Here is a 21,887-nt window from a genome sequence, read left to right on the forward strand (position 1 = left end):
CCTATACCGTTTCAGATAAATGGCTATCCAGCATCTTCTTAAAGACTTCCAGTGTTGGGGGCATTCACAACTTCTGGAGGCAACTTCTGTTCCACTGATTAATTGTTCTCACTGTCAGGAAATTTCTCCTCAGTTCTAAGTTGCTTCTCTCCTTGATTAGTTTCCACCCATTGCTTCTTTTTCTACCCTCAGGTGCCTTGGAGAATAGCTTGACTCCCTCTTCTTTGTGGCAACCCCTGAGATATTGGAAGACTGCTATCCTGTCTCCCCTAGTCCTTCTTTTCATTAAACTAGACATACCCAGTTCCTGCAACCGTTCTTCATATGTTTTAGCCTCCAGTCCCCTAATCCTCTTTCTTGCTCTTCTCTGCACTCTTTCTAGAGTCTCCACAGCAAATCAGCAGAAGACCTCTCTTCACCAGGCCACCATGGAAGACCTGCAGAAAACTGAGGCAGACAACGGAGAAGGTGTTGGACCCTGCCAACATGGCGATCCAAGAATTAGAGCTACAGTACAAGTGTGAGGAGAAAGGCCGTGAAGATCTCCACAAGGAAGTCACCATTAGGTCACCAGCCAAGAGGCTTGTCAGGGTTCCAAATAGCATCCAAAAGTAAATCAGAGTCTGAGGCAAAGAATTCCTCAAAGTTCCATTTTATTAAAAGAGCCATGTTGGCACGTCTGGGAAAACCCAAATCTGATAAACCGAGCGTGTAAAGATGAAGTGAGGAAAGCTAAGGCTCACAATGAAGAAAGGCTTGCCACAAAAGTAAAAAATAACAAAAAAAATCTTCTTCCAACATGTTAAAAACAAGAAAAAAGTTAAGGAAACAATTGGTCCATTGCTGGGAAAAAGTGGCAAGAAGGTGACAAGCAACAGGGAGAAAGCAGAACTATTTAACTCATGTTTTGCATCTGTCTTTACACAAAGGGATAAAACAGTCCAACCTATCAAAAACAGCACCACAAAAATCAGATTAGGAACACAAGTTGAAATAGGGAATAAAATGGTAAGTGGGCACCTGTCTACCCTAGATGAGTTCAAATCACCAGGACCGGATGGATTACACCCCAGGGTTCTGAAGGAACTAGCAGACGAGGTCTCAGAACCACTGAATTATATCTTTCAGAGATCCTGGAACACCGGGGAACTACCAGAGGACTGGAAAAGAGCTGATGTGGTTCCCATCTTCAAAAAAGGGAAAAAAACAGATCCAGGAAACTACGGACCAATCAGCCTAACATCAGTACCTGGGAAGATACTGGAAAAAATAATAATAAAAAAACAGATCTGTGAACATCGAAAAACAAATGAAGTTATAGCTATTTAGCCAGCATGACTTTGTTAAAAAGAGATCATGCCAAGCCAATCTTATTTCATTCTTTGACAAAGTGATTAAATGCGTAGACCAGCGAAATGCCGTGGACATGGTATACGTGGACTCCAGCAAGGCATTTGACAAAGTAGACCACAACTACCTCCTACTTGGTAAGCTAGAAAAATGTAGGCTAGACAGCATCACCACCAGATGGATTTGTAACTGACTGACAAAACGTACTCAACGAGTCGTCCTTAATGGTACTACATCTACATGGAGGGAAGTAAGCATTGGGGTACCACAAGGTTCTGTCTTAGCCTCCGTACTCTTCAGTATCTTCATAAATGACTTAGAGGAGGGAATAGAAGGGAAACTCGTCAAATCTGCAGATGATACCAAGCAGGCAGAAAGAGCCAACACCCCTGAAGACAAGCTCGGGATACAGATGAGGTGAAAGATAAGGCTCGAAAACAGGAACTTTGAGAGGGACCTTGGAGTCTTAGTGGACGATCCCTTAAACAGGAGCCACCTGTGTGCGGCAGCAGCCAAAAAAGTTAATCCAATCCTTGGTTGTATAAACAGAGGCATGGAATCAAAATCATGCGAAGTATGACGACCGCTTTATAAAGCCTTAGTAAGGCCACACCTGGAATCCTGCATCCAATTACAGTCACCGCATTGTTTTCAGAAATTGACAGGCTTTAGACTTCTCAGGATACAGGAAAAGTTTCTTTGGCAGCCAGGCTCAAAAAAGTTAGGCCATGGCTAACGTTGCGAATTTCTGAACGACCTTCATTATCGAAGCACGCATTCTTATACATTCTCAAAGACAGCATAACACGGAAACACTTAACTCATTTCGTATTGGTTACCTTGAGGAAAAAGCCTTATAAGGAGATGGGGGTCTTACTTCTCTTTTTGTTACAGGTATGGACCACGTGCCATTAACGAACTTTAATTGAACCTTGTGGCTTTGGACTTTTGACGTAGGGACGTTTGCTGGAACATGTTGTGGTTGAAGGCTGATGACATTTCCCTGTCCCTTTAAGCAAGCTTCTAACTGTCCCTTTTATGCCACATCTTCATTCTTATATTTTAATCCATATTTTATTCTAAGCATTACAAAAAAGTTGTTGAGACTTTGGAAAAATGCAAAGAAGAACAACTAACGGGGTCAAAGGCCTGGAGACTAAAACATATGATGTTGCAGATATCTCCAGTCTAGAGAAAAGAAGGACTAGTGGGGACATGACAGCAATATTCCAGTATTTGAGTGGTGGCCACAAAGAGGAGGGGGTCAACATACGTATTTTCCAAAGCACCAGAAGGCAGGAGGAGACAAAATGGATGGAAAGTAATCAAGGAGAGAATTAACCTGGAATTAAGGAGAACAGTGAGGACTATTAACCAGTGGAACAGCTTGCTACCAGAAGTTGTGGAGGTTTTTAAGAAGAGACTGGACAGTCACTTGTCTGAAATGGAGTATGGTCTTCTGGTTGAAGAAGTGGGGGTTGGACTAGAAGACCTCCAAGGTCCTTTCAAGCTCTATTATCATTGATCCTCCCTTCCTTCCTTCCTTCCTTCCTTCCTTCCTTCCTTCCTTGCCTTCTTCTCACTTGCCACTTCCTCCTTCTTCCTCTTCATGTTGGTTCTTCTTCTGCTACAGAACATAATAGTACAGTTGAAAGAGACTCCCTTGATCTGATCAAGCAGCAGACCCTACACCGTTTCAGACAAATGGCTATCCAAAATCTTCTTAAAGACTTCCAGTGTTGGGGCATTCACAACTTCTGGAGGCAACTTCTGTTCCACTGGTTAATTGTTCTGACTGTCAGGAAGTTTCTCCTCAGTTCTAGGTTGCTTCTCTCCTTGATTAGTTTCCACCCATTGCTTCTTATTCTACCCTCAGGTGCCTTGGAGAATAGCTTGACTCCCTCTTCTTTGGGGCAACCCCTGAGATATTGGAAGGTTGCTATCATGTCTCCCCTAGTCCTTCTTTTCATTCAACTAGACCAGGGATCTGCAACCTTAAACGCTCAAAAAGCCATTTGGACCCATTTCCCACAGAAAAGAAAACACTAGGAACCACAAAAGTTGAGTGGGTGTGGCCAACTCAACGGCATTCCCACCCAGTCACATGACTCCCCCATCCACACCTACCCAGGTTTCGTGGCGCCCCGATGTTTTCTGTGGGAAATGGGTCTCTCCCTCTCTCTCTCTCTCTCCTCCCTCCCTCCTTCTCATTTCTATTTTTCTCTCTTTTTCCTCTCCCTCACTTCTTTCTTTCCTTCTCTTTCTTTCTTTCTTTCTTTCTTTCTTTCCCCTTCTCTTTCCTTTATTTTCCCCTCTCTCTTATTCTCTCCAGGTCTCTCATTTCTCTCCCTCTCCCCCTCTTCTCTCTCTCTCTCTCTCTCTCTCTCCTTTGTTTCTCTCTTTTTCCTCTCTCTCATTCTCTCCCTCCATCATTTCCCCATTTCTCTCTTTCTTTTCTGACCTGAAAGCATCTTCCAGTATTTGAGGGGCTGCCCCAAAGAAGAGGGAGTCAAGCTATTCTCCAAAGCATTTGAAGGCAGGACAAGAAGCAATGGGTGGAAACCAAAATGGACTCAAATGTCTATACACCAATGCACAGAGTATGAGGAATAAACAGGGAGAATTAGAAATTCAAGTAAAAGTGGGCAGATACGATATTGCTGCCATTACAGAAACTTGATGGGATGAAACCGACAAATGGAAAATATAGCTAGAAGGATTTAAATTATTTAAAAGAAATAGACCAAATAAAAGAGGAGGTGGAGTTGCACTACATATAAGAAATAATTACCTCTCTACAGAAATAGAGCACAACAATGATGAGAACTATCTTGAATGCATTTGGGTCAATATTAAAGGTTGTGGGGGAAATGACATTGCCATAGGTCTATACTACAGGCCACCCAACCAAGCAGAGGAAGAAGATGAACTTTTTGCTAGTCAGCTAACTAAGGTATGTAGGAAGCACACCACAATAGTAATGGGAGATTTTAACTACCCTGACATCAACTGGGAAACAAACTCTGCACCAAGTGGAAGATCCAACAGGTTCCTAACAAACCTAGCAGACAACTTTGTTTTCCAAAAAGTAGAGAAGGAAACAAGGGGGTCAGCCATACTGGACTTAATCCTCACTAACAGAGAGGAAATGATAGAAGGTGTTGAAGCCATAGGAACCCTGGGGGCAAGTGACCATGCAATATTGGAATTCAACATTATCCAAACACAAGTAGTAGAACAAAGCCAAACTAGAGTCTTGGACTTTAAGAAAGCTAATTTCAATAAACTTAGAGAGAGCTTGGGAAAAATTCCATGGATGAGAATCCTCAAGGGGAAAACAACTCAAGAAGCTTGGGAAATTTTGAAAAATGAGATTACAAAAGCCCAGTCTAGCACAATACCAATGAAGAAGAAAAATATCAGCTCCCAAAAGAAACCAGCATGGGTGCATAAAGAACTATCTGACAAACTGAAAGACAAAAAAGGTAAGCATAAAAAGTGGAAGGAGGGGGACATAACTAAGGCAGAATATCAGCAAACAGCCCGAGCCTGTAAAGATGAAGTGAGGAAAGCTAAGGCTCACAATGAAGAAAGGCTTGCCACAAAAGTAAAAATTAACAAAAAAAGCTTCTTCCAACATGTTAAAAACAAGAAAAAAGTTAAGGAAACAATTGGTTCATTGCTAGGAGAAAGTGGCAAGAAGGTGACAAGCAACAGGGAGAAAGCAGAACTATTTAACTCATGTTTTGCATCTGTCTTTACACAAAGGGATAAAACAGTCCAACCTACCCAAAACAGCACCACAAAAATCAGATTAGGAACACAAATTGAAATAGGGAAGAAAATGGTAAGTGAGCACCTGTCTACCCTAGACGAGTTCAAATCACCAGGGCCGGATGGATTACACCCCAGGGTTCTGAGGGAACTAGCAGACGAGATCTCAGAACCACTGAATTATATCTTTCAGAGATCCTGGAACACCGGGGAACTACCAGAGGACTGGAAAAGAGCTGATGTGGTTCCCATCTTCAAAAAAGGGAAAAAAATAGATCCAGGAAACTACAGACCTATCAGCCTGACCTCAATACCAGGAAAGATTCTGGAAAAATAATCAAGCAACGAATTTGCGAACACCTAGAAGCAAACAAAGTAATAGGTAAAAGCCAACATGGATTTGTCAAAAACAGATCATGCCAGACTAATCTTATTGCATTCTTTGATAATGTGACAAAATTAGTGGACCAGAGGAATGCCGTTGATATAGTTTACTTGAACTTCAGTAAGGTTTTTGATAAGGTAGACCATAACCTACTACTAGATAAAGTAGAAGAATGTGGGTTAGACAGCATCACCACCAGATGGATTCGTAACTGGCTGACCAACCGCACTCAACGTGTAGTCCTCAATGGAACTGCATCTACATGGAGGGAGGTATGCAGTGGAGTACCCCAAGGCTCTGTTTTAGGCCCAGTACTCTTCAACATCTTCATCAATGATTTGGATGAGGGAATAAATGGGGAACTCATCAAATTTGCAGATGACACCAAGCTGGCAGGAATAGCCAACACTCCAGAGGACAGGCTTAAGATACAGAAGGATCTTGACAAACTTGAACATTGGGCACTATCTAATAAAATGAAATTCAAAGGTGAAAAGAGTAAGGTTCTACATTTAGGCAACAAAAACGGAATGCACAGGTACAGTATAGGTGGTACCGTGCTCAATAGTAGTAACTGTGAGAGGGACCTTGGAGTTCTAGTGGACAATCATTTAAATATGAGCCAGCAGTGTGCAGCAGCTGCCAAAAAAGCCAACACAGTTCTAGGCTGCATCAACAGAGGGATAGAATCAAGATCACATGAAGTGTTAATACCACTTTATAATGCCTTGGTAAGGCCACACTTGGAATACTGCATTCAGTTCTGGTCGCCACGATGTAAAAAAGATGTGGAGACTCTAGAAAGAGTGCAGAGAAGAGCAACAAAGATGATTAGGGGACTGGAGACTAAAACATATGAAGAACGGTTGCAGGAACTAGGTATGTCTAGCTTAAGAGAAAGAAGGACTAGGGGAGACATGATAGCAGTGTTCCAATATCTCAGGGGTTGCCACAAAGAAGAGGGAGTCAAGCTATTCTCCAAGGCACCTGAGGGTAGAACAAGAAGCAATGGGTGGAAACTAATCAAGGAGAGAAGCAACTTAGAACTGAGGAGAAATTTCCTGACAGTTAGAACAATGAATCAGTGGAACAGAAGTTGCCTCCAGAAGTTGTGAATGCCCCAACACTGGAAGTCTTTAAGAAGATGTTGGATAGCCATTTGTCTGGAACGGTATAGGGTTTCCTGCCTAGGCAGGGGGTTGGACTAGAAGACCTCCAAGGTCCCTTCCAACTCTACTATTGTATTATTGTATTACTGAAACTAATCAAGGAGAGAAGCAACTTAGAACTGAGGAGAAATTTCCTGACAGTGAGAATAATTAACCAGTGGAATCACTTGCCACCAGAAGTTGTGAATGCTCCAACACTGGAGGATTTTAAGAAGAGATTGGACAACCGTTTGTCTTGAATGGTATAGAGTTTCCTACTTGAGCAGGGGGTTGGACTAGAAGACCTCCACGGTCCCTTCCAACTCTGTTATTCTGGTAGTATATTCATCATTTATAATAATAATAATAATAATAATAATAATAATAATAATAATAATAATAATAATAATAATAATAATAATAATAATAACAACAACAACAACAACAACAACAACAACAACAATAATAATAATAATAATAAAATTTTATTTGTTAGCCGCACCCTCTCCCGAAGGACTCGGGGCGGCGTACAATAAAAACATATAAAATACAAATATGGACAATACATACATAAAATATAGACATATACATGGAGGAGGTAGACAGATGGATGGAAACAATTAAAATCACAGTTTAAAATCCCCTAAATAAAATCACAAAATTAAAAAACCCGTCAGGAGCGATATGATCAAACTATGGTTGAGCCAGGCCAGCTACTTGGAATAGGTGGGTCTTGAGCTTTACACGGAAGGAGCGGAGGTCAGAGGTATTCCTAATATCCGGAGGGAGGTCATTCCACAGGGCTGGGCCCGCCACAGAGAAGGCTCTGCTCCTAGGCGCCGCCCCTCGGCACTGTCTGGTGGACGGCACCTGGAGAAGTCCCTCTCTGTGTGAGCGAATTGGTCGCAGGGATGTATGGGGCAGGATACGATCCCGCAGGTATCTAGGTCCTGAGCCATGGAGCGCTTTAAAGATCGTTATCAAGACCTTGAAACGCACCCGATAGACCACAGGAAGCCAGTGCAGCTCGCGCAGGAAAGGTGTCACATGGGAGTACCTTGTACTCCCCATAATTACCCGCGCGGCCGCATTCTGGACCAACTGTAGTCTCCGAGTGCATTTCAAGGGAAGCCCCATGTAGAGAGCGTTACAGTAGTCCAGGCGAGATGTCACCAGTGCATGAGTGACTGTGCGCAAGGCGTCCCGGTCCAGTAGGGGGCGCAATTGGCGCACCAGGCGAACCTGGTGGAACGCCCCCCTTGCCACGGCTGTCACATGGTCATCCATGGACAGCCGGGCATCCAGGAGGACGCCCAAATTGTGCGCCCGCTCCACGGGGGCAAGTTGTACGCCCCCGATGGCCAGGGATGGGATTAACTGGTTGAACCGGGGGGCCGGAACCCACAGCCACTCCGTCTTGGAGGGGTTGAGCTTGAGTCGGTTGTCATCCATCCAGACCCGTACGGCTTCCACACACCGGGACATCACTTCGACGGCCTCGTTGGGGTGGTTCAGGGTGGAAATGTACAGCTGAGTATCATCAGCGTACAGATGGTATCCCACCCCGAACCCACGGATGATCTCACCCAGCGGCTTCATGTATGTGTTGAACAGGAGTGGCGAGAGGACTGACCCCTGTGGCACCCCACAAGTAAGGGGGCTTAGGGTCGACCTCTGCTCCCCTGCCAACACACGTTGCGTCCGGCCGGAAAGGTAGGAGCCGAACCACCACAAAACGGTGCCCCGGACCCCTAACCCCTCCAGCCGGTGCAACAGGATACCATGGTCGATGGTATCAAAAGCCGCCGAGAGGTCTAATAGGACCAGGATAGAGGAACAACCCCTATCTCTGGCCCTCCAGAGATCATCCACCAACGCGACCAAGGCCGTCTCCGTGCTGTGCCCGGGGCGAAAGCCGGACTGGCGCGGGTCTAGATAATCATTTTCCTCCAGATGTCGTGGAAACTGATAAGCCACCACACTCTCTACAACCTTCGCCAAAAAGGGAAGGTTGGAGACAGGACGATAATTGGCCAGCTCCGTAGGGTCCAGGGAAGGCTTCTTGAGCAAGGGCCTCACCACCGCCTCTTTCAAGGCGGCCAGAAGAGACCCCTCGCCCAACGAAGCGTTCACTAGGCCCAGGAGCCAGTCACGTGTAACCTCCCAGGATGCCAGTACAAGCCAGGAGGGGCACGGGTCCAGTAAACATGTGGTAGGTCGCAGTTGTCCACGCATTCTGTCCAAATCCTCAATGGCAACCAAGTCAAACTCCTCCCAGATTGATTTCTCAAGACTCGCCACGGACGTCTCCACTGGGCCACTGAAAGGGACCCAATCCTTCCGGATTTGAGCGATTTTATCCTGCAGGTATTTCCCAAATTCCTCTACCCTACCCTGTAAAGGGGCCTCCCGCGGCCTCTGAAACAGGAGGGAGCGGGACACCCGAAACAGGGCGGCAGGGCGGTTCTCTGCGGATGCAATGAGAGCGGCACAATATTGACGTTTGGCCGCTCTCAATGCCACAAGGTACGTCCTTAAATGGGCTCGTACCTGTGTTCGGTCACATTCGGAACGGGAGGATCTCCAACGACTCTCTAGGCATCTCTTGTGGCGCTTCATCACCCTTAGCTCCTCGGTAAACCAAGGGGCCAGGGTGGATCGTTGCCGCCGGAGAGGCCGCAAAGGCGCCACCCGGTTCAAGGCCCTGGTAGTCGCATTGTTCCACGCGACCACCAGGTCCTCTACCCGAGGGCGGGTCAGGGCTACAGAAGGTGGCCCAAGCTCCATCTGGAACCTCTCTGGTTCCATTAGGCGCCTGGGACGGAACCATCTAGTGATTTCCGGTTCCGCCTCCCCGCAGTGGGGGGTAGCACCAGGGAAGTCAAGTCGGAGGAGTGAGTGATCTGACCATGACAGGGGAGTGATGGTTAAGTCCCCTCCTCCCAGATCATTCAACCACTGGCCAGAGACAAAAACAAGGTCCAGGGTGTGTCCTCCCTCGTGTGTCGGGCCCTGAATCAATTGAGTCAGGTCCATGGCTGTCATGGAAGCCATGAACTCCCGAACCCCCTCAGATGCTTCTCCCACCGATGGCAGGTTAAAATCCCCCATCACTAAGAGTTTGGGGGTCTCAACCGCCACCGATGCGATCAGCTCGAGGAGTTCAGGCAGGGCCGCTGATGTATAGCGAGGAGCCAGGTATACTATCAGCAGGCCCAACTGTCTCCCAGGGCCCCACTTCACGACAAGGTACTCACACCCGGATGTCTGCGGCACAGTGGACTCCCTCGGCTCTAAGTCTTCCCGAATAATCACTGCTACCCCACCGCCCCTTCCCTGGGCCCGTGGCTGGTGAAATGCTCGGTAACCTGGTGGGCACATTTCCACGAGGGGTAAACCTCCCTCGTGGCCCAACCAGGTCTCCGTTATTCCCGCGAGGTCCGGCTCCCCCTCCAGAATTAGATCAAAAATGAGGGGGGCCTTGTTGACAACGGACCTCGCATTGCATAGCAACAGCCTCAGGCCCTGGGTCTGCAGCTCCTGACCACCTAGAACGCGGGGGTTGGTACAAGCGACCGGGTGTAACCAGCACCCACGGTCTCCCAACCGACTGCGAGATCTTAATCTGTCTTCGTATCTGCCCCTCCCTACGACCGTTGGAATCAAAGAGCCCTGTATTGGAACGATATCCTCCCCCTCCTCCTCCCTACCGCTCCTTCTGCTCGTGACCACACCTAGTGACCTGGCTCTGTCATCGCTCCTGACCTGACCCACCCACCCCCCAACCCCAGAGCCCCTACAAGTTTTTAAAAAACATTTAACTAAAAACCCCCTGAGCCTCCGTTTCTTCCACTTGTTATTCCTTTCTTGTTTGAACTTGTGTTACCCGAATATCCGTCTCTCCTTGGATCTATGCTCCTCACTGTTTGCACACTCGGTCCTTGTGCTTGCGCACGTTTCCTTGCACACCTGTCACCCTGGCCAATTTTAGTCCCATCTTACCTCAGGGCAGGTATCTTGCTGCTGCTTGGGGGTGATGATCAGATTGGTCATTACGAAGAAAACACTTTCGCCCTGAAGAAGAGAGGGAAGAAATTAGAAAAAAGTTTGAGAATTTTGCGAGAAAAAGAAGGGAGGGGAGATGAGAAGGAAGGAAGGGAAGTGTGAAGGAAGGAGAGCAAGTGAGAAGGAAGGATAGAAAGGAAGGAAGGAATATGAGGAGGAAGGAAGGAAGGAAGGAGAAAGAAAGAAGAGAGGGAGGAAGATGAGGAAGTGAAAAGGAAGGAAAGCAAGTGAGGAGGAGGGAAGGATAGAAAAGAAGGAAGATGAAAAAATGGGAAGGAAGGAAGGAGAGGAAGAGAGAGAGAGAGAGGAAGGAAAGAAAGTGAGGAGGAAGGAAGGAAGGAAAATGAGAATGGAGGGAAACAAGGAGAAGGAAGAAAGGAAAATGAGAATGGAGGGAAACGAGAAGGGAGGGAGGAAGGAAGGAAGAAAATGAGAATGAAGGGAAACATGGAGAAGGAAGGAAAATGAGAATGGAGGGAAATGAGAAGGGAGGGAGGGAGGGAGGAAAATGAGAATGGAGGGAAACACAGAGAAGGAAGGAAGGAAGGAAGGAAAATGAGAATGGAGGGAAATGAGAAGGGAGGGAGGGAGGGAGGAAAATGAGAAAGGAGGGAAACACAGAGAAGGAAGGAAGGAAGGAAGGAAAATGAGAATGGAGGGAAATGAGAAGGGAGGGAGGAAAATGAGAATGGAGGGAAACACAGAGAAGGAAGGAAGGAAGGAAAATGAGAATGGAGAGAAACATGGAGAAGGAAGGAAGGGAAATGAGAAGGGAGGAAGGAAGGAAGGAAGAAAATGAGAATGGAGAGAAACAAGAAGGGAGGAAGGAAGGAAAATGAGAAGAAGGAAGGAAGGAAATCTGTGGCATTTTGTAGGAAGCTGGGAATTGTTGAGCAATCAGAGAACCTCAGCCAGTCGGAACTCACCAATCTTCCCCAATCCTGGACTTTTCAAAAAGATAAGGCCACCCCCACCCCCACACATACCCTCCTCCTGTCTCCACCTCTGACTTACTGGCTGGGAATGATGGACCCTGGAATCCAAGCCTTCAAGGGGCCACGTAATTGGAGAGATTTGAATGAGACAGTGCAGAGGAGGTGAACCAGGGGCAGTTCCTGACCCAATATTAAGAAATTGGCAGAGAAACTAGTGAGATTTTAGTCCCTTTTTGTTTCTCAACCTTAGCAAACACCTTTAAGGTGGATGGACTTCAACTCCCAGAACTTTAATGGATGGACTTCAACTCCCAGAATTCCCCAGCCAGCGTGGCTGGCTGGAGAATTCTGGCAGTTAAAATCCACCCATCTCAAATTTTGAATCCGATGTGGACCATGGGCAGTGAGCCCCACCCCAAGTCATCCTCGACTTACAACAGTTCATTTAGTGGCCATTCGAAGTTACAACATGACCCTGAAATGCGGCCATTTTCACACAACAGCTGCAACATCACCGCATTTTTGAGGGTGGGCGCAGGGGTGAAATCCAGCAGGTTCTGACAGGTTCTGGAGAATCGGTAGCGGAAATTTTGAGTAGTTCGGAGAACCGGCAAACGCCACCTCTGGCTTGCCCCAGAGTGAGGTGGGAATGGAGATTTTGCAGTATCCTTCCCCTGCCATGCCCACCAAGCCACGCCCACCAAGCCACGCCCACAGAACCAGTAGTAAAAAAAATGAATTTCACCACTGGGTGAGCGCATATGCAGAAGGCGATGTGTGCGCTCGCGAGCCGGTGGCAACAAAATGCGAAACCCACCGCTGGGGAAGCCAGCTTCACTTAACAACCATATGACTTACTGAACAACAGCAGTGATTCACTTAACAACGGTGGCCAGAAAGGTCATAAAGTGAGGCAAAACTCACTTAGCAACTGTCTCGCTCAGCCACAAAAACCGTGGTCACAGTTCTGGTGGCAAGCAGAGGTCTACCCGTACCTGAGGGGGTATGACGTAGTCCACCACGTCCCAAATCCTCTTGCCCATTTCCGAGGTGTTGGTGAAGGCCACGCCCTTCACCTTGGTGATGACCGAGCTTTGGATGGAGGTGTCCACTTCCTGGTACCCTTTCTTGACCAGGAAGACCCACCTAGGGAGGCCAGAGAGCAAAGGTCAAACAATTAAAAATAGCCCATCATGGGTCTGTTTGTGCAAGGGCTGTTTAGAGCTCATTTAAACAGGTTTTGTATTTCGAGAGAGAGCTAATGTTGGCTGGCCTTCAGGAACCTTATTTGAAGCTGGTGGCTTCTCCTTTGGAAGGGATATGTTTCTACAGAGACCAATAAACGGGAGAATTATATTAAGAAGGAAAGAAACAAAGAGAGAGAGAGAGAGGGAAAGGGAGAAATTAAAAGAGAAACAGGGAGGGAGGGAGAGAAAAGAAAGAAAGAAAGAAAGAAAGAAAGAAAGAAAGAAAGAAAGAAAGAAAGAAAGAAAGAAAGAAAAAAGAAAGAAAAAAGAAAGAAAAAAGAAAGAGAGAGAGATGAAGCAAGGAAGGGAAGGAGGGTGGGAGAAAGAAGGAATCAAGGAAGGGAGGAAAGAAAGGAAAGAAAGAAAAAATAAGAAAGAAAAAGAAAGAAAAAGAGAGGGGGAGAGAGAAATTAAAAGAGAGAAACAGAGAGACAGGGAGGGAGGGAGAGAAAAGAAAGAGAGAGAGAGAGAAAGAGACGAAGGGAGGAAGGAAGGGAAGGAGGGAGGGAGAAAGAAGGAATCAAGGAAGGAAAGAAAGAAAGAAAATAAAGAAAAAATAAAGAAAAATAAAGAAAAAAAAGAGGGGGGAGAGAGATAAATTAAAAGAGAGAGAAACAGAGAGACAGGGAGGGAGGGAGAGAAAAGAATGAAAGAAAGCAACAGGTTCATATTATCATTTGTGGTGGACATTTCTTTAGATAAAAATTCAACACAAGATTCAATATCTGTTCAATATACTTGCAATGAAGTAAAAAAAAAACCATTAAAAACTGTTTGATAAAATACGTCACATAACGCGCAACAGATTAGCCTTCAAATATCAAAAAGGAGGACATGTAGGAGGACACTTTTCAAGGGAGGACAGAACTTACAAAAGAAGGACTGTCCTCCCTAAAGGAGGACGGTTGGTCACCTTACTTTTTTGGATGCCACTGCACACAGCTAGCTCCTATTTAACTGGTTATCCACTAAGACTCCAAGATCCTTCTCCCAGTCACTGCTATTAAGCCTGGTTTCACCCCATTCTATATGTTTAGGTAAAGGTAAAGGCTCCCCTCGCACATATGCGCTAGTCGTTCCTGACTCTAGGGGGTGGTGCTCATCTCCGTTTCAAAGCCGAAGAGCCAGCGCTGTCTGAAGACGTCTCCGTAGTCATGTGGCCGGTATGACTCAACACCAAAGGAGCACGGAACGCTGTTCCCTTCCCACCAAAGGTGGTTCCTATTTTTCTACTTGCATTTTTCACGTGCTTTCGAACGGCTAGGTTGGCAGAAGCTGGGACAAGTAAGCTCACCCTGTTACGCAGCTCTAGGGATTCGAAACACCAACCTTTCCGATCGACAAGCTCAGCATACAATACAATACAATACAATAGTAGAGTTAGAAGGGACCTTGGAGGTCTTCTAGTCCAACCCCCTGCCTATGCAGGAAACCCTATACCGTTTCAGACAAATGGCTCTCCAACATCTTCTTAAAGACTTCCAGTGTTGGGGCATTCACAACTTCTGGAGGCAACTTCTGTTCCACTGATTAATTGTTCTGACTGTCAGGAAATTTCTCCTCAGTTCTAAGTTGCTTCTCTCCTTGATTAGTTTCCACCCATTGCTTCTTGTTCTACCCTCAGGTGCCTTGGAGAATAGTTTGACTCCCTCTTAGCATCTTAGCCTCTTAGCCCCTGAACCACCGTGTCACTGTCTATATATTTATCCCCTTTTTATCCCCTTACACAAGTTTGCTCAACCCCCACTCCCCTTTTTGGCCTCCTATCAAAAACATCTACCTAATATGGGACCTACTTTCCCCACCCCCAAAATTCCCCTTTACCTGTGTCAGTTTCACAGTTCATAACCTACTTTTTGCTAGCATAAGCTAAGTAATTTTTTTTTATCGAAGCCTTTATTAAGGCAACTTCTGTTCCATGGGTTGATTGTTCTCACTGTCAGACAATTCCTCCTTATTTTTAGGTTGAATCTCTCCTGATTCAGTTTCCATTCCATTATTCCTTGTGTGGCCTTCAGGGGCTTTGGAGAATAGCTTGACCCCTCCTCTCTGGGGCAGCCCCTCAAATATTGGAAGATGCTCTCCTGTCTCCCCTGGTCCTTCCCTAGACTAGCCATGGCCAGTTCATGCAACCATTTTACTAACTTCACAACTGCAGTGATTTTCACAACCCCTGTGGCAAGAGAGGTCGTAAAATGGGGCAAAAACCTCATTCAATAACTATCTAATAAGTGTCAACTATTTGAGCGGACAGTCCGCTTTTTTCACATTATGTTCACTATTTTTTTTCACAAAATAGTGGACATTTTTTTTCATTCAAAAGCTTTATGATGAAATGGTACGTAATCTAAAGCTGTACAGTCTAAGACAGGGGTGTCCCAACTTGGCAACTTTAAGACTTGTGGACTTCAACTCCCAGAATTCCCCAGCTGGCTGGGGAATTCTGGGAGTTGAAGTCCACAAGTCTTAAAGTTGCCAAGTTTGGACACCCCTGATCTAAGAGAATAAGGATAGGAGAATCGTGTTTTGTCTTTTTTTTCATGTTAGAATGAGACAAAGATCGAATATCCATTGAACTCGATTCTCCGAAAAAATTATTAATCATACTCAATTGTTTCACAAGACATTTAATAAAAGTATATAACATTATTTACATACTATTTTTCTTAACTCGCGTTTACCCATTATTTTTATATTATACTTTTTTCTTAGTTGGATAGGTATGTTTTGAAACACTCAATAACAAAATAATATTTACATAAAAACAATGATTAACTTTTATGTTTTTATTGCTTCAACAAAATCTTTGGTTTGACAAATTCGCGCTCTACATATTGAGGTTTTGAGGTTCAATGAGGACTAGCCTCAATATGTAGAGCGCGAATTTATCAAACCAAAGATTTCGTTGAAGCAATAAAAACATAAAAGTTAATCATTGTTTTTATGTAAATATTATTTTGCTGTGTTCCGTAACCGACTGCTTGTACCAAGGTTGTTCTTAAGGTTGTACTGAAATTGAAGAATTATTCCTTAAACACAAAGAATTGATCAAAGCTGCTCAGTCAAATAAAAAATACACACGGCAGCAAAGTAAAACGTAATTTAATATTTTACATATTATTATATTTGATGTTTTGGATTTTAAGTAAAGTTTGGAAGTGATTATTTGAATATGTGTTAAAATGTTTGTAAGAAAACATATAATTTATTTGTAAATTTTTTAAAAAATTTTTTACTACTTAACCTCCTCCCCCCCCCCCCCGCTTATCCGCTATTTTTTGGAAACAGACCTGGCAACCCTATAACTATCTCGCTGAGCCACAGAAATTTTGGGCTCAGTCGTGGTTGTAAGACCAGTGTTGTCACAACAAAAAAAATGGTTGTGTTTCCATTGCAGTTTTGATGAAGCGTAGTGAGAAAAACTTTGAGGTGGCTTCAATTCTTTGCAAACTTCCTTCCACATTTTAATTTGCTACGCCTCGCTCCTGCCAACATCTGTCTTCCTCACATCATGCAGCTCTTTTAATAACTCCCTGATTTCATGAAAGGCCCCAATATTGGATGCTGCATTTCCAAGTCAGGCAATAGGGTTTCTGAGCAGATGCAGAGTGTCTCTGTATCTGAATACCTGCAGATCACCTCTAGGCTTCCTTGCAAACGGAGACGGAACAAGAGATTTTCCCGTCTGTTTCGCTCCACTCACAAAGCCACCCAAATCTCTGCCTGGGGGGGGGGGAGAATACAGAGGTTTCCAGGGTCTCTTAAGGCCTTATGCACCCCAAAAGAAGCTGGCTGGGATGAGGAGGCTCCCTAGCACCTTTCTATCAGGAGGAAAAAATGCAAATGGTATTGTAAGAATCCCTCAGGATTCCCTTAGGTGGATGGGGAGGAAGGGAGGGAGGGAGAGAGGAAGTAAGGAGTGAAGGAGAGAGAGAGAGAGAGAGAGAGAGAGAGAGAGAGAGAGAGAGAGAGAGAAAGAAAGAAAGAAAGAAAAGGAGGAGGAGGGAGAGAAAGAGAAAGAATGAATGAATGAATGAATGAGTGAATGAAAGAAAGAAAGAAAGAAAGAAAGAAAGAGGAGGGAGGGAGGAAGGAGTGAAGGAGGGAAAGAAAGAAAGAAAGAAAGAAAGAAAAGGAGGAGGGAGAGAAAGAGAAAGAAATAATGAACGAAAGAAAGAGGAGGGAGGGAGGAAGAGGAAGGAGTAAAGGAGTGAAGGAGAGAGAAAGAAAGAAAGAAAGAAAGAAAGAAAGAAAGAAAGAAAGAAAGAAAGAGGAGGAGGGAGGGAGAGGAAGGAGTAGGGAGAGAGGAAGGAAGAGAAGGACAGAAGATGGAAGGAAGGAAGGAAAAAAGGAGGGAGGGAGAAATGGAGAGAGAGAGAGAAAGAAAGAAGAAGAGGGAGGGTAAGAAAGAAAGAAAAGGAGGAGGAGGAGGGAGAGAGAGAAAGAAAGAATGAAAGAAAGAAAGGAGGAAGGAAGAAAGAGGAAGGAGTAGAGAGAGAGAGGAAGGAAGGGAAGGGCAGAAGGTGGAAGGAAGGAAGGAAGGAAAGAAAAAGAAGGAGTGCAGAGAGAAAGTGGGAGGGAGGGTGGGAAGGAGGGTAGAACATAGGAAAGAAAGAAAGGAGGAGGGATGGGGGAAGGAAGGAAATGTAAGGAGTGTGGGGGAGAGAGGAAAGAAGGGAAGGATGGAGGGTGGAAGAAAGGAAAGGAGAGGGAGTGAGGAAGGAAGGAAAGAAAGAAAAAGGGGTAAGGTGGGAAGGAGGGTGGAAGAAAGGAAGGGCGATCCACAGAGGAATGCTAAGAAAGGAGAAAGAGGGAGAAGGACAAAAAGAAAGAAAAAAGCTCCACTGAATTCACACAGCCACAAAATGCAGATAGACTGAGCCAGGCGGGGATGGAGACCTGGAGAAAACCCTCCCCTTGTTCACTCCCGTAAAGGAAGACCCTTCCCCGATTTTCACCACCTCCCCTTCTTGCCTCCCAGGTTGCACCAGGTGCTGCACTTCCCTTCCTCCCTACCTGCAGAAGAAGCCGAGTTCTTTGCCTCCTCACCCCCCCACCCCCCCACCCCAAGATAAAACACCAAGGTATCCTCACCCCACGATGTAGACCAGGATGGAGAGCTGGACCGCCCGGTAGAGAATCCCCACTTTTTTGTTCTTGGCGATGACATACTTCTCGGTTTTGTAATCGGAAAAGCGAGAAGCACAATTCTTTCCAGGCGATCTGATCCATTGGGGGAGATGCTGGAGCATCCGAGGCGCATTGGCTGGAGATGCGGCAGTGAAGGCGCCCTGAGCGCACAGCAGGAAGGCCAGCCCCGTCTAAAAGATTGTCACTGCTGCAGATCCAGCAAGAAAGAGAAAGAGAGAGAGAGAGAGAGAGAGAGAGAGAGAGAGAGAGAGAGAGAGAGAGAGAGAGAGAGAGAGAGAGAGAGAGAGAGAGAGAGAGAGAGAGTGTTAAATGCTGGCTTTTCAAATTGAAATGCAAGATAGAGCTGGAAAGGGACCTCAGAGGTCTTCTAGTCCAACCCCTTGTTCAAGCAGGAGACCCTACACCATTTCAGACAGGCGGCTGCCCAGTCTCTTCCTAAAAACCTCCAGAGAAGGAAGGAAGGAAGGAAGGAAGGAAGGAAGGAAGGAAGGAAGGAAGGAAGGAAGGAAGGAAGGAAAGCAGAGTTAAAAGGGAAATATAACAGGGCTTAGAATTATAATTTTTAAAAAAGGGCAGGAAATGTTTACAGCCCCAAAGCCACACTAACTGACTAGCTGTTTTTTTTTTAGCAGAGGCATTTTTTTTAATTAAAAGTTTTAACAAATTTTACACCTATTACCCCTTCCCCTTCCCACCTTCAGACCCTCCCTCCCCCCAACCTCCCAGAGCAAAATGCAGGGTATAAACATTTAACAATCATACGCTAACATAAGCTAACTGATTTTGACATCCTACCTCCTCTTGTTAAGCTAACTCCCCTTTGGTTAAGCTAACTTTAGGTAAATTGTAACATTCTTTGTGCCTTCACTCATAAGCTAATCGAAATTTTTTAGTCCAATATTTATTTTGAATATAGTCAATCCATCTTCTCCATTCCAATTTATATTTCTCATCTGAATGGTCCTTCAAATATGCTGTAATTTTGGCCATTTCTGCTAGATTTACTACTTTTAGCGTCCATTCTTGAATAGTAGGCAATTCTTTCCTCTTCCAGTACTGCGCCACCAACAATCTTGCTGCCGTCGTTAAGTTCAAAATCAAATTAGTCTCTATAACTGTACAGTCTGTAATTATACCTAACAAAAACAACTGGGAGGGGGGTGAACTTAATCCTCTTTTTAAGTATATTTTGAATAACCCACCATATTTTTATCCAAAATGCTTTGACTTTTTTGCAAGTCCACCATATATGGTAATACGTAGCGTCAGCACAATCACATCTCCAACAGTTAGGTTGTAAATTCGGATACATACAAGATAACTTTTTGGGATCTAAATGCCATCTATACAACATCTTATAAAAATTCTCTCTCAAATTCTGAGCTTGCGTGAATTTTACATTTCTTACCCAAATCTTTTCCCATGTTTCCAACATTATTGGCTCTTCGAAATTTTGTGCCCATTTTATCATACAGTCTTTAACTAACTCTGTTTCAGAATCTATTTCTATCAGTATATTGTACAACCTTTTTATATGCATTTGACTCTGGTCCCTAATTTGTTTTATCAAACTATCCTCATTTTGCATAATACCAATTTTCTGATCTTTTTTCCATCTAGCCTGTAACTGACTATACTGGAACCAGGTTTGAATTACCCTTTCCTCTCTTAATACATTCAAAGGCTTTAACTGTAGTACCCCTCTCTCTGTATTAAGAAGTTCTCTATATGTAATTACATCCTGTTTTTGTTCTATACTTATATTCTCTATCACGTGTCCGGGTACTACCCACATAGGTATCTTATCATTTAACCTATATTGGTATTTTTTCCAGACACGCAATAGGGCATTCCTTAATATATGGCTTTTAAAAATCTTATCCACCTTCTTATCATATATTAAATAAGCGTGCCAACCATATACCAAATCATATCCCTCAATATTCAGTATTCTATACTCTGTTAGATTAATCCAGTCACTAATTGTTGATAAAACTACTGCTTCATAATATAATTTTAAATTGGGCATTTTCAAACCTCCTCTTTCCCGCATATCTTGCATTATTTTAAATTTCACTCTTGGTTTCTTCTCCGCCCAGACAAAGTTATTAATACCTTTCTGCCATTCTTCCAAATTTGCATCTTTTTAAAGTATTGGTATCATTTGAAAGAGAAATAGAAACTTAGGCAAAACATTCATTTTTACTGCTGCTATCCTTCCCAACAATGACAATTGTAGTTTTTTTCCATTTATTCATCTCTAACTGTATTTTATGCCATAATGGTTCATAATTATACTTATATAATTTCCCATTTGAGGTTGTAATGTAAACTCCTAAATATTTAACCTTTTCTACTATCTCGCATCCTGTTACTCGTTCTAGTTCTTCTTTTTGATTTGTGGTCATATTTTTAACTATCATCTTTGTTTTTCCTAGATTTATTTTGAACCCAGTTACTTGACCATATTGATTAATTATGTTCATTAAACCTATACTTGATTTCCCTGGTTGGGTTAAAGTTACAACCAAGTCGTCCGCAAATGCTCGTACTCTATATTCATAATGCCTATGTCAGGCCTGTAGTTATGTTCTTTTTAGGATCTTTGGCCTGCCACACTTTCTTATAATTTCCTATGTGTTTCATTAGTGTAGTAGTTGGGAGGGGGGAATAGAAAGGAGTAAGATTGTGGAATGTTTTGTTGTCATTCTTTCTAGAAGCTTAAGGTCATCTTTTGTCTCCGCACCTCGACACCTGACCAGAAGCAGAGGGGTGTAGATGCCAGCATGGAAGATGATGATTGGAACATGTGATGGATTATGGGTGTGGGGATAAGATCATGAACTTTCAACTGGGTGGAATTCCAGGAAGAAGATCAGAGTTGGAATTCCATAGACGTGCTAACTTGCCTGTATGATTAAATTGGAACTTTAAGGATGATTCTGCCTTGGTTTCTGATTGATTTCATGCATGGTATTTAGAACGCTGACAGCCTAATCTTAATTCCCTGTAGGTCGTCTGACCCACGTATTCTATTCAACAATAACTCCAAGGTTAAGATAAACAATAATGGAGACAGGGGACACCCCTGTCTTGTTCCTTTTTCAATTTTGAAGGATTCTGTTAAACTACCATTAACTATAATTTGTGCTGTCTGCTTCTGGTATATTGCCTTGATAGATTGTGTGAAATGCTCTCCAAAATGCATCTTTTGTATTATTTTTATTAGAAATTGCCAATTTACTTGGTCAAATGCTTTCTCCGCATCTAAGAATAAAAGTGCTGCGGGGACTTGGTTGTTCTTCCCCAGATATTCCAATATATTAACAATTTGTCTTACATTACTTTTCATTTGTCTCTCCTGTATAAAACCGGATTGATCATTATGAATCGTTTGTTGTATAATTGACATCAACCTATTTGCTAATATTTTAGCAAAGATTTTATAATTAAGTAATGAAATAGATCTATAGTTTTTTGGCTGAGTGTGGTCCTGATCTTCTTTTGGAATCAGGGAAATAAAGGCTGTTCTCCAAGATGGCGGTACCCTTCCTTCCATTTGAATTTTATTAAATAATTCCTTAAGAGGATCTACCATTTCTAATTGTAACTTTTTATAATAAACCGCTGTCAATCCATCTGTACCTGGAGCCTTCCCAATTTTTAATTGCTTAATTGCCAGGAGAATTTCCTCTGTGGTTACAAGTTGATTCAGGCGTTCCCTTTGTTCATCTTGGAGTCCTAGTGGACAACCATTTAATTATGAGCCAGCCGTGTGCAGCAGCTGCCAAAAAAGCCAACACAGTTCTAGGCTGCATAAACAGAGGGATAG

At 44.0% G+C, this 21,887-nt stretch overlaps 1 protein-coding gene across 1 annotated transcript in view; it reads right to left on the reverse strand.

Moving 5' to 3' along the window:
• Positions 1–18,136, reverse strand: part of P2RX5 (purinergic receptor P2X 5) — a gene marked incomplete at its 5' end in the record, with an annotated part of 52,726 nt that extends 34,590 nt beyond the window's left edge. Inside the window, 4 exon segments of the mRNA XM_081945480.1 lie at positions 10,660–10,731; positions 12,653–12,803; positions 17,999–18,093; positions 18,095–18,136. Coding sequence (XP_081801606.1) covers positions 10,660–10,731; positions 12,653–12,803; positions 17,999–18,093; positions 18,095–18,136 — 360 coding nt within the window.
• Positions 18,137–21,887: the final 3,751 nt, after the last annotated feature.

This window comes from Natrix helvetica, assembly GCF_964273705.1.
Source record: "Natrix helvetica genome assembly, chromosome: 2".
In the NCBI taxonomy this organism is placed as follows: domain Eukaryota; kingdom Metazoa; phylum Chordata; class Lepidosauria; order Squamata; family Natricidae; genus Natrix; species Natrix helvetica.